We start from the raw sequence: 11,886 nt of genomic DNA, 5'->3' as shown, positions 1-11,886 counted from the left end.
CATTATCCTTATGCCCCCACGAAAATTTAGACATCATGGAATTAATGTCTTTACTTAAAGTTTTTGGCAAAAGGAATACACTCATGGCGTATGTTGGAATAGCCTAAACCACCGCCTTCAACAGTACTTCTTTCCTTGCTTGAGATAAAAACATCTCATTCCACCCATTAATCCTATCCCAAATTCTCCCCTTTATGCTTGTGAAAGCACTCACTTGACTTCCCAGTTAGAGCAGGCAGCCTTAAATACTTTTCATATCTTCTAGTTGAATTGACACCCGCATTACAAAGAATAAGATCTTTCGCCTCTGTTTTTGTATTCTTACTGAAGAAGACTGAAGTTTTCTCCTTATTCTTTGTCCTGAAGCTTTCTTATAAATAGCAAAGAGCTCCTGAATACATAGCCACTCAATAATGCTCGTCTTACAGAAAAGCAGGCTATCATCAGCAAAACACAAGTGTTTAAGCTATTGAAATAGCTTTGATACCATGTTGAAATAATGATATGCGGAATATTGAGCAGAAGCAATATAGAAAAGGAACACAAAGAATTTACGGGTGGTTTGGTGTTAGACACCTACGTCCACCACTCGGAATACCTCTAAGGGCTACATTGTGTTCATTTACTTTTTTTTTTTTTTTTTACAATACAAAGGTCCTTATAGGGTAATGTATAAATATAAGTTTGGTAATCAAATCCTCTTGATTTGATTACAATCCAAATATATGATTACAATTAACCTATAAATAGAGAATATTTTAATATCAACTTAATTATGGAATATACGAAAAATATTATATACTTTCCTTATATTCTAACATAAACGAATACACCTAGTAATAGGAAGCCCTGTAATCCGTCAATTTCTTTCAGCCTGCTGGAGAAGTGAACTCAGACCTTCCGCACACAATATGAAAAAATATGGAGATAGTGGATCCTCCTGCCTGATACCTCGAGTTGGAACAATCTTTCTATACGATTGTCCATTGACCAACATCGAATAAGAGATCATCTGAATGCATGTCATAATCAATTGTACCCACTGACTTGCAAACCCAATCTTCTTCATTATAGCCTCCAAAAAATTCAATTCTACCCTATCGTACGCTTTGCTCATATCCAATTTTAGGTAAGGGGGATGAAGAAAATAAAATTAAGGAGATAAAAAATTAATTTTAGAAGAGTTATCTCATAAAAACATATTGATATTAGTTATAGCATATATATACTAACATATTATTAGGTTTTTTATTTTTATTTTTATTATTTTTTTTTTCACCATATTGATTTTTTTTTAAGAGTAGTTAATAAATCATAACTAAACATACTCTTTTCATAATGGAATTTGTAGAATAAATAATATTATGAAACTAAGGAAAATATTAATTTATTTATATTTGGTGGTGGAAGGTAAGTTATTATTATTTTTTTTGGCATAGTTGTCTTCTTATATATATACATAAAAGTTTTAATTTTATTTTTTAGACGATCTGGTATTTATGTTCTATTTATTTATTTATTTTCCAGATCGGACGGTTAGCATTTAATTTGGTCATTTAATATTTCTTTTGAAGACCAGATTTAATCTAAAGTTTCATATTTTCTTCTCTTCCGTTCTTCTCTCCCGTTCTTCTCTGTGTCTCTCCTATTGACAAAACGCCGGATCGTTCTCACTCCCCCCCGGACACCTCCTCGCCGAATTGCCATCGCCGTTTACTTCTTCTCCGAAAATTGCGTCTTCGCCGAACAATCGAGCTACATCTCCCGTTCTTCTCTCTGTCATTGACAAAATGTTGTCGTAGATTCACAGATCCGGCGTCATCGATTGCCTTCGTGCCAACAGGTCTCTCTCAAACATTATTATGCCATCTATTGGTACTTTTTTTTTTTTTTTGTCAATGGTTTAAGTTTTGTTTTCCATGATGGATTTGACATTCGTATGAGCCCGTGGCTTGTGAGTGATGGTTTAAGCCATTTTCTCAAAATTTTCTAAATCTGTAATTTTTTTTTTGGGTTCAACTCTGCTCCCAGTAGTGGCTTTCCCCCGAGATCAGAGCTTACGACGATCTTCTATGCGAAGATTCGGTGTTATTGTATTATTACATCAGTTGTATCGTTGCAAATTTGGATTTTTGTGAAGGTTGTGATTAGTTGCTGTATGCATTTGATCTGATTTGGAATTTCTGATTTCGTATAAATCATTAGATTGTGGACTTCGAATCTGGGCTCTGGTTTAATTCGAAAGATCCGGTTCCATGCAACCATTTTCCATTTCATATGTAGTGATGATGATGCCCCTGTGTGCGTGTGCGTGTTAATTGTGCTATTTACTATTCTTTGTGTAACAATTGGGTTGTACATGGTTGTGCTTCTTATTGTAATGTTTATGTGGTTAACAACATATTTCATTCTTTTAGGTGCTCGATACAAATACAGTTTCCTTTGCTGCCTTTTCAGCTGGTCTTTGTTGGTTCTCATTTCTGAATAAGTCAAGATGGTAAGGGTTCTTACTAATATATATATTTTTTTATCTTTATTTATTTATTTCAGTTTTTGAGTGCCGGTCTCAATTGAGTTACAGGGTTTGGAATTAATATCACGCCATAATTCAGCAATTGGAATGAGTAGAATGTATTTTATTTTTTCATTTTTTCAGTGCTTTTCTCAATTGAGTTATAGGGTTTGGAATTAATGTCATACCATAATTCAGCAATTAGAATGAGTACTCTTTTTGCAACATATTGCATTGCTGCGGCCTGCATAGAGCGTTGCATTCCTAGTAGCTCATTTTCTTGAATGGTTGACATTTATTATTGCCTAATATTGCATTCCACTATAATGTCACCCTCAGAATTGTAATGTCAATAAAAGTATGTGTTGCCATAAAATAATGCATGAACCTTATTATGATTGGTGGGTTGTTAAAACTATAGGAGATTATGTGATCTGTGTATAAAAAAAAAGATGATTTTTTTTTTTGGAGATAAATTGACAAGGATACTTCAATTTTTTTGATTAGTGATTGAAATTCATTAAAAGTGAAAGAGTGCAACCAAGTATATAGGAAGTATGCAAGAGAAATATGAAGACAATCATTGGCAAATTGTTCAGCGGTGAAGGGTTTTTATGAAGAATACCTTTAGTTCCATCTCCATTCTCTCACAATCTTCAAAACTACAATCATTTTTTTTTCTAGATATACTACATTTAGCATTATGTGATCATCTTCCACACTGCTACACTTTGAAAGGTCTCACACTGCCCCATATTACCTCTAAGTAGTTTGTTTAGTTGTGCTACTTCTAGGCCCCTATATGAACTCCGGAGAAGCTCTTGAAATAAAACATGTAAAATTATATAACTATGGGATAATCAATTATGACTACTGTGCACATATGCATGGAGGTGCTCTTCTTATCTACACCAGACATGTACATATATAAGAATCTGAAACCAATTTACTACAGTTCTAACATTTTGAACTCACTCTATACATCTGTACCAATATGGAGAGGATAGTCTAAAGCTTTGTACTATGGTTCTCTATAGTTTGTCTCCTTTAAGCATTCTCTAAAACTTTTTATTCAAGATTCAACCTAGTTTGGTTCTGGTTTAATTCGTTTTTGGCACATATTACTTATTTTTGCTGTTCCTTTATTTGTAGTATACATTCGAACAAAATTGTTTCTTAACTACATTGATTTGCGATATAGGTTGTTCTTGCCGCTTCTATTGTAAGCAAGTCTGGTAAAGGTGAGTTCTTTGCTTGTCAGTTGCAGTTTTTCCTTGAGTTGAGTTATCGAAAAATCTTTAATTTCCTTCTTGTTGATCTCAATAACTATCCACCTTGATGGGTAGTTTTTTTTTTTTTTTTTATGATGTATCTCACGAATTATTATTGCTATTTTTTTTATCTCAATTTTTTTTTTGAGAAATATTTCGAGGCTTGGAAAATTGCATGTTTCCTATATTGTCATTTGAATTCAAAATCATGCAATTCTTTTTGATCATGATTCTATTCAACATTAGTATGGACTTGACATCTCTATGTTCAAATTCCATAAATGTGAGTTTGAATGGTACATTAATTCTTTGCTGATGTTCACTTTCTTAAATGTGTTATTTCTAGAGCAGGATCTGTCATTGATTACCTTGCTCTGTTTTAGTTTTTCATTTGTTAGTCACTATATGGAGTACGATGACATCATTGAGTTGTTTCTGTTGACATTTTGTATTTTTTGTTTGGTTGCAGTGCTTGTTTCGAGGCAGTTTGTGGATATGACTCGTATAAGAATTGAAGGTCTTCTTGCAGCTTTTCCCAAGTTGGTAGGAACTGGGAAGCAGCACACATATGTTGAGACAGAGAATGTGCGCTATGTTTACCAGCCAATAGAAGCTCTGTACTTGCTACTTGTGACAAACAAACAAAGCAACATCCTTGAAGATTTGGAGACTTTGAGGCTGCTCTCTAAGCTTGTATCCTTTTCTTGGTGGTCGATTGTTCTATTTCATGGCCTGAACTTAAGTTTCCCTTGATTTCTTTGATTGACTAAGTTTGGATATATGTTAGGTTGTTGCTATAACTTAAATATTACTTGTGTGGATCTGGGTCCTACTTTTTTGATCTTTTTGTGCCCCATATGCTTATGCCTTATCTCCTTTTCATCTCCTGAAGCTTTCTTAGTGCATACTAGATTTTGTTTTGTTTTGTTTTTCTTGTTTCTTTTTCAGTTTAGGAACCTTCATTTTCGTAATTATTTGCCAAGCGATTTGTTTTATACAGAAAGGTTTACTAGTTGTTAGGGCTTGGTAGAAGAGATGGGCGTGGAATAAATTACAGGTAAAGCCATTATCGGTTCTAATCACCAAAGCATTTTACTTATCAAAAAAAAAAAAAAAAAATTACAGGTTTTCTTCTCTACTTTTTGTAGGTTTAATTGAACAATTTAAGGTCTGGTTATTTGAATTTAGATTAGAGAAAGAGACAAAAAGAAAAACGAAAGAAATGAAAGCCTGATCAATTGTGCCTAGCAATCATGCTGGAGAGGAGTTAATCACACGCTCTTGAAAGAGCTTTGAAGCTGCTGAAAATTCTCTGAATATCTCTCTTAAGCTGACAGACTACATAGACTTTGTATAGTCGTTTGGCACTTCTTATTCTTGAACCCCCCAATTTAGAGACAGGATCTAGGCAGATTGACTAGTTTTGATTACTAAAGGCCTGAAATAAGGATCCAATGAAACAACTTGTCTTACTTAAAATAAACCTCATGGATGGCCTAGGACAGATTCAGAAGCTGACTATGTCTGCTAATTTGGTGAGCTAAGTATAGGGAAAACTATGATTTAAGGCTCTAATACGTAAGACAACATGACTAAAGGTTTATAACTGGTTTTGGGATTACCTTAGGTGAATATTTGGTGACTGTTTCTTTCCCTGATATACTTTGTGTATTAGGGTTGCGTCCCTCTGCTCTCTTTGATGTAAATTCATTGCTTATAAAAAAAAAAAAAAAAATCAGCTAGACTTGATCTTTAAGTGGGCCTGCCGACCATCATTCTCAGATTTATTTGCTCTCTGAAGCTCTTTTTTTTTGAACCTCTTGTATTCTTCATCATTTCCCATTTTTACAATTTCAGAAGTTTCTGAGGCATGTGAGGTTTTTTACGATATTTATGTCAAAGATGTCCTTAAAAAATATACACGTTGAACATGTCAAATAGAGGCATCGAGTTTGTTCCTTAAATATTTCTAGGTACCTGAATATGCCTATTCTCTAGATGAAGAGGGAATTTGCAAGACAGCTTTTGAGCTGATTTTTGCTTTTGATGAAGTCATCTCCCTTGGGCACAAGGAAAATGTAACTGTTGCACAGGTTAAACAGTATTGTGAGATGGAGAGTCATGAAGAGAAATTGCACAAGCTGGTATTGCAGAGCAAGATCAATGAAACCAAGGATATTATGAAGCGCAAAGCTAGTGAGATTGACAAAAGCAAGGTATCCTTAAAGGACCTGCAATGCTTCTGTATATATTTTCTGCCTATTTTCCCAGTCATCAGCCATCCCTTATAAAATTTATTGTTACATATTCTGCAGATTGAAAGGGGGAGAGGGGATAAAGGAGGGTTTATTTCTTTACAGTCAATGGGCTCTGGAAGAATTGAGAGTAGCTTTGGTGATATGAACATATCTAGTGGTGGCGGAGGTGGTTTTGGAAGTGGTTCCGGCTTTGGATTGAGCACTGATATTGAATCCTTTTCTACCAAGTCCAAAGGTTTGTGCCTGTTTGTCCAGATGAATATTCTACATGGGCACTTTCATTCTTGATGAGTTGTGGATAATGTTGATATTTGGCAAATGTTTTAGATTCATGAGAATCTTCTGTTTATACATTTTAATAATTAGCTCTTGTACATTATTCATAAACATGTGAGATATGTGTTGTCAACTTCTAGAAACAGATGTTAGAATATCATTTAAATACATTGCAATGCATTGTGTTTAAGGTTTACACTGGTTGCCTCTTTGCGGAACACAGGTCTCTCTTCTCTAAAATTATTTTTTCATGCTGGATATATGTTTACCGCTCGAAACCCTTATGATACTGTATGCCTCGTCCTTAGGTCGTCCACCTTCATCTGCCACTGCTCCTCCAAAAGGTCTTGGCATGCAGCTTGGTAAATCTCAAAAGACAAACCAGTTCATAGAATCCTTGAAGGCAGAAGGGGAAGTAATTCTTGAGGACGTGCAGCCAAAGACAGGCCAGTCCAGATCAGCTGCTCCACCACTAACTGATCCCATCACTTTGACTGTTGAGGAGAAACTCAATGTGACACTGAAACGAGATGGTGGAGTTAGTAACTTTGATGTTCAAGGAACATTGTCACTTCAAATTCTTAATGAAGAAGATGGGCATATCCAAGTTCAGGTACTCTCTCTCTCTCTCTCTGCGCGCTTGTGCATAGTTAGTCAACAAGTGAGACATAACATAGGAAATATTTAATTGAAATAGGAGATAAACGGTAAAGTCAAAGTTCGAATTCAGGATCTCTGCTTTGATACCATATTAAGTCACCAGTTGTCACAAAAACTTATACTTATAAGAAATGATAAATTTAATTATCTAATTATTACTCTAACAAAGATTGAAGATAGACTAATATAGGTTAAAATCACTGCTAAAGGGCTGGTCTTCTTAGTTTTCTGAGCCAGGCAGCTAGGGAAAAGGATGAAAATAGCTTTGCTGAAAATTTATATGAAATCGGAATAATAATCAATTACAACCTTTAAACTCACTTTGATAGAAAGGAACCCTACTTAAATTATATCCTAAGCCTTGAAAATAATAAAATCTCACCCTATGAAAATAGTCTAAATAAAAGGACTCAAGAAAGAGATCAAAATAAAAGCCTGACTTGGTGGGGGATGGAGCGAGGATTAGCTTTTGGCATGACTTGTGGTGTGGAGATTCGGTTCTCAAGGTAGCCTTTCCAGTTTTATATGGAATTGCTCGTGAGAAGAATGCTTCAGTTGTGGCTAATATGGAGATGTTGGGAGGTTCAAATTAGTGGAATGTGAGTTTCAATAGAGAGGCACATGATTGAGAGTTGGAAGTCTTTGCATCCTTTCTTCAGGTGTTGCATTCAGTCAGAGTAAGACAAGGGTGTGAAGATAGATTGTGGTGGACTTCTTCCAAAAAAGGTCTTTTCAAGGTTAAGGCCCTCTTTCTTGCTTTGGCTGGCAATGAGGGTAGAAGTTTCCCTTGGAAGAGTGTGTGGAGGACGCAGACTCCTCCGAGAGCGGCTTTTTTTGTTTGGTTAGCGGCTCTAGGCAAAATTCTAACTTTGGATAATCTCAGGAAGCGTCACGTCATTGTGATAAACATGTGTTGCATGTGCAAGAGGAGTGAGGAGATGGTGGATCATCTTCTTTTTCATTGTGAAGTTGCTTCTGCTTTGTGGTACGCCATCTTTTGTCTCTTTGGGATGGCCTGGGTGATGCCAAGACAAGTTTTTGATCTTTTAGCCTATTGGTGGTCTTCTGGGAGGTGGAGGAGTGTTGTGGTGTGGAAGATGGTGCCTACGTGTCTGTTTTGGTGTTTATGGCAGGAAAGAAATAATAGGTGCTTTAAGGACTTGGAGAGGTCTTTGGATGACATTTTATCCTCTTGTTTTCACACTTTGTGTCATTGGACTGTAGCACATCTGTATCTGTTGTCGATTAGTTATGATGATTTCTTTACTCGCTTTTCTTTTTCTAGTTAGGTGATCCTTTGTATATTCCCTGTGTACCTAGGGACGCCTTACGCTTTTAATAATACTGGTTATTATTTATCAAAAAAAAAAAAAAAAAAAAAAAAGCCTTGAAACAAAAGCTGCCAAAGTGTTGTGGTACAGTATTATGAACAATACAGCTCCAGTGAGGTGAGCAGTATCCCCACTTTTTTTCAATAATTTTATAATCCTAGTTGAATCAATTCTCTAGTTGCATTTTTTTTCCTAATGTTTATTTTGAAATTTTGTCTCTGCTTAACGTATATTTTTGGCTGCCCATGCGGCGACAGTTTTTGTGCTTTTGCTTCACTGCAATTATGACAAATTGTGACTTATTTTTCAGATTGAAACCGGTGGGAATCCAGGTATCCTTTTCAAGACGCACCCTAATATGAACAAAGAGTTATTTTCCAACGAGAATATTCTAGGCCTTAAGGACCCAAATAGGCCTTTCCCAACCGGTCAGGGTGGTGATGCAACAGGTGTTGGTCTGTTGAAGTGGAGAATGCAAAGTACAGATGAGTCAGTGGTGCCATTGACAAGTGGGTTAAAATCTTACACTTCCCATCTTTCATCTTCCTTGTATACAATTTATGTTCTGTGCTCTTAACTTTTACATGAATTAATTTATGTTTCAGTCAACTGCTGGCCCTCTGTTTCTGGAAATGAAACTTATGTCAGCATTGAATATGAAGCTTCATCAATGTTTGATCTACGGAATGTTGTGATCTCAGTACCTCTTCCAGCTCTTCGAGAGGCACCAAATGTTAGGCAGATTGATGGAGAATGGAGGTGCGAGATTCAATTTTATGTCGTGTTCTTTTATTTTAACATCTAATTTATCAATAACTATTTAGGAATGCCATAACTGGCTATATTATGAAGTATTTGAATCAAGGTTTTCAACGCCTTCGGGTATATGCGTCAATCAAAGTTACAATTACACGAGACACTGATAGTTTGCACAAGATTTTCACCATTTATAGTTATTGAAGAAGAGACTTGATTAAGATGGTAGTGTCCAAAAAATAGAAGGTGCCAAAGTCATACTTTGTGACTGCAAATTTGAGAAAAGATTTGAATTAGCGTATTGTTTGAAAAGTTAACGCGGTTTAAACATTTACTTTTGTCTGTTATTATTGTTACCTTTTGCACTGCTTTTGACTTCAGGTATGACTCGAGGAATTCTGTGTTGGAGTGGTCCATTCTTCTTATTGATAACTCAAACCGAAGGTTTGTTGTAAACCCTGGACTCTTTGGTCTTCAAAACTTGCAGTGCTACATTTTCATTTTTAATACCAGTGCTTACAAATTTCTTGTGTTTCACTATTGAATCCTTGGCAGTGGATCCATGGAGTTTGTTGTTCCTCCAACAGATTCATCTATATTCTTCCCGATTTCTGTGCGGTTCTCAGCCACTAACACATTCAGTGATCTAAAGGTTTGCTCTTCTTCCTTCGTGTTTGACAATTGTAACAGGCTATTTTTCTGATACCGTGAGAGGTACTTTTTTGGTTTCTACTTCACTTGCAGGTTATAAATGTGATACCTCTGAAGGGCGGAGTCCCGCCAAAGCATGCCCAGAGAACACAGTTAATCACAGAGAATTACCAAGTGGTGTGAGTGGTGAGTGGGTTAAAATTTTGATGTTATACCTTTTCTACTCTATAAGAAGTGAGATCGATGGACTTATTATATCCACTTGTATGAACCTTATATGTAGGAGATACTTCTTGCAATAACTGCATTTGCCCCACTTGGCAACCCATATTTCTGCTTGTCTTTGGATTCTTGTACATCAGGCTGGATTCTAGCAATCGCATTTCTGTTGTGATTTCAGCCTAAGGATCTCTGTAGAGCTTGGATTTTACTTGCGATTTTTCTCATTTTGGGATTTTGTATGTCTAGCCTGGCCCATATGCTGCCAGTACAATTGAACCAACTTAAAATCCAAAGAGATTTGTTTTGTTTATTTTAGTGTACACATTATGTATGTTTACTAATTAGAGGGGGGAAAAAAATGGAAAGAGAGAGCTGATTCTGCAGAACTATGGAAAATGCTATTTCTTAAGTATAAATACGAGTTATGCAAGAATAAAAGAATACAACTATGTAACAATAAATTATGCACAAGGGTTAAGTGAAAAGGCAAGTTGTTTTCAATGTCTATTTTGGTGTCCAATGTGCTCCCAGAAACACCCAATTTGAAATCCAATATTCTTCCCCATTGTAGTGGTGTTTGGTAAATGAGTTGGCCTAGATACTTTAGTTGATCTAGATTGATGTGGAAAAAAAAAAAGTAAGAATGTTTTGTATAAAAAAGTGAAAAAGTGGTATGGAAAAGTGAAAAAGTTTTGTTTTGTAGTGATTTTTTTTTATTTGAATAATAATAAAAAGTGAATTATGTGATATAAAAAGTGAAAATGTTTTGATGTTGATTTTTTTGGGAAATGGTGATGAACAGTGTCTAAGTCAACTCTAACCCTTTTACCAAACAAGGCCGTAGACAAGTGTAATCATTTTGTTGTTGGACACTGCCCAAAAGCAAGCTATTTTTCTTTTTATTATTATTATTATTATTATTTCAACAATTGAATGGTTCTCATGAAGTTTAAGAGGGAAGTACCGTAAGGTTGACACTTTTTGACACAAACTCAGTATAAAATTATCAGGTTAAGAAGGTTTAATAAAATATAATTTGGATCAAATTGGGTCGACTTGATTAGACCTAAAAAATAAACGAGTCAATTTTGGGTCAACTTAACTTAACTCATGGGTAACTCGTACAAATTAATACTTTTTGTTTTGATTTTTTTTTTTTAAAAAAAAAAAAAATTCTGTTTCAAGTTCTTTTCACGCACAAATTTGTCAAGCTTGAGCTTTTACTGTGTTATCATTATTCAACAATGCCATGGATATTTTTGTGAACGGTATGTTAATAGTGATGTTATTATTATTATTATTATTATTTTTTATATGTCCGCACAAGAGGGGGAGGGGGGATTCGAACTAGTGACTTTCACTTCATTTGGCGTGGTCCCAGCCGATTAAGCTACCTCTTGGAGACAATAGTGATGTTATTATTATTTTACATTTTTGTTCATGATTGTGGCTTTAGCTCTTTCGAGCTTTGAAAGCAACAAAAATAATTACTTGGAGCCAAGTTTTAGGCAATTATTGTTTATAGTATACTTTAAGTTAATTGAAGTAATAAATAATTACTGCTCAAAAGAAGTTAGTGAGAGAAGCTCCTCCTTCTCTCTAGGTAGAGAATATACTACCTCCTTGTGAGGTCTTCCACCATCGTCTGTGTGGGATTTTGGGGGAGGAGGGCTCCTCTCCCTCTTTGCTTCATCTCCGACTTTGCAGTGTTGTTTTTGCTTGGTTTTCTCATTTTTTAGTCGCTCAAATTCACAACGTTTTTGCTTCTTTTTTCTGTCGTCCATCTCCCTACTGTCCTGGGTTGCTCACCTCCTTCCCCACTTGGCCGCTTGCCGCTCCCTGTCCTCCACGTTGTAGCTTGGATCTTCTTTGTTTTTAGATGAGTTTTTTTTAAAAAACCCGATCTACTCTCCTCAGATTGACCCGAGCCTACATGTGCCATTCCATCG

General features: G+C 35.6%; 1 protein-coding gene across 1 annotated transcript; it reads left to right on the top strand.

Annotated features, from left to right (window-relative positions):
• Nucleotides 1-1,590: 1,590 nt before the first annotated feature.
• Nucleotides 1,591-10,247, top strand: LOC132186739 (coatomer subunit delta). The gene is made up of 13 exons (XM_059600765.2): nt 1,591-1,843; nt 2,418-2,497; nt 3,714-3,753; nt 4,253-4,476; nt 5,757-5,999; nt 6,099-6,276; nt 6,626-6,930; nt 8,619-8,817; nt 8,914-9,067; nt 9,446-9,508; nt 9,620-9,716; nt 9,809-9,901; nt 9,999-10,247. Exons 2-12 carry the CDS (start codon nt 2,495-2,497, stop codon nt 9,896-9,898), a joined length of 1,596 nt encoding a protein of 531 aa, XP_059456748.1. The 5' UTR covers nt 1,591-1,843; nt 2,418-2,494; the 3' UTR covers nt 9,899-9,901; nt 9,999-10,247.
• Nucleotides 10,248-11,886: the final 1,639 nt, after the last annotated feature.

This window comes from Corylus avellana, chromosome 6 (assembly GCF_965113065.1).
Source record: "Corylus avellana chromosome 6, dhCorAvel1.hap1.2, whole genome shotgun sequence".
NCBI lineage: Eukaryota > Viridiplantae > Streptophyta > Magnoliopsida > Fagales > Betulaceae > Corylus > Corylus avellana.
This window is presented reverse-complemented; position numbering and strand designations above follow the sequence as displayed.

Coding starts and splice junctions, on each gene's coding strand:
- LOC132186739 (XM_059600765.2), top strand. Junction 4,477..5,756: donor TGAGGCTGCTCTCTAAGCTT/GTATCCTTTTCT, acceptor AAATATTTCTAG/GTACCTGAATATGCCTATTC. Junction 8,818..8,913: donor GTCAGTGGTGCCATTGACAA/GTGGGTTAAAAT, acceptor TTTATGTTTCAG/TCAACTGCTGGCCCTCTGTT.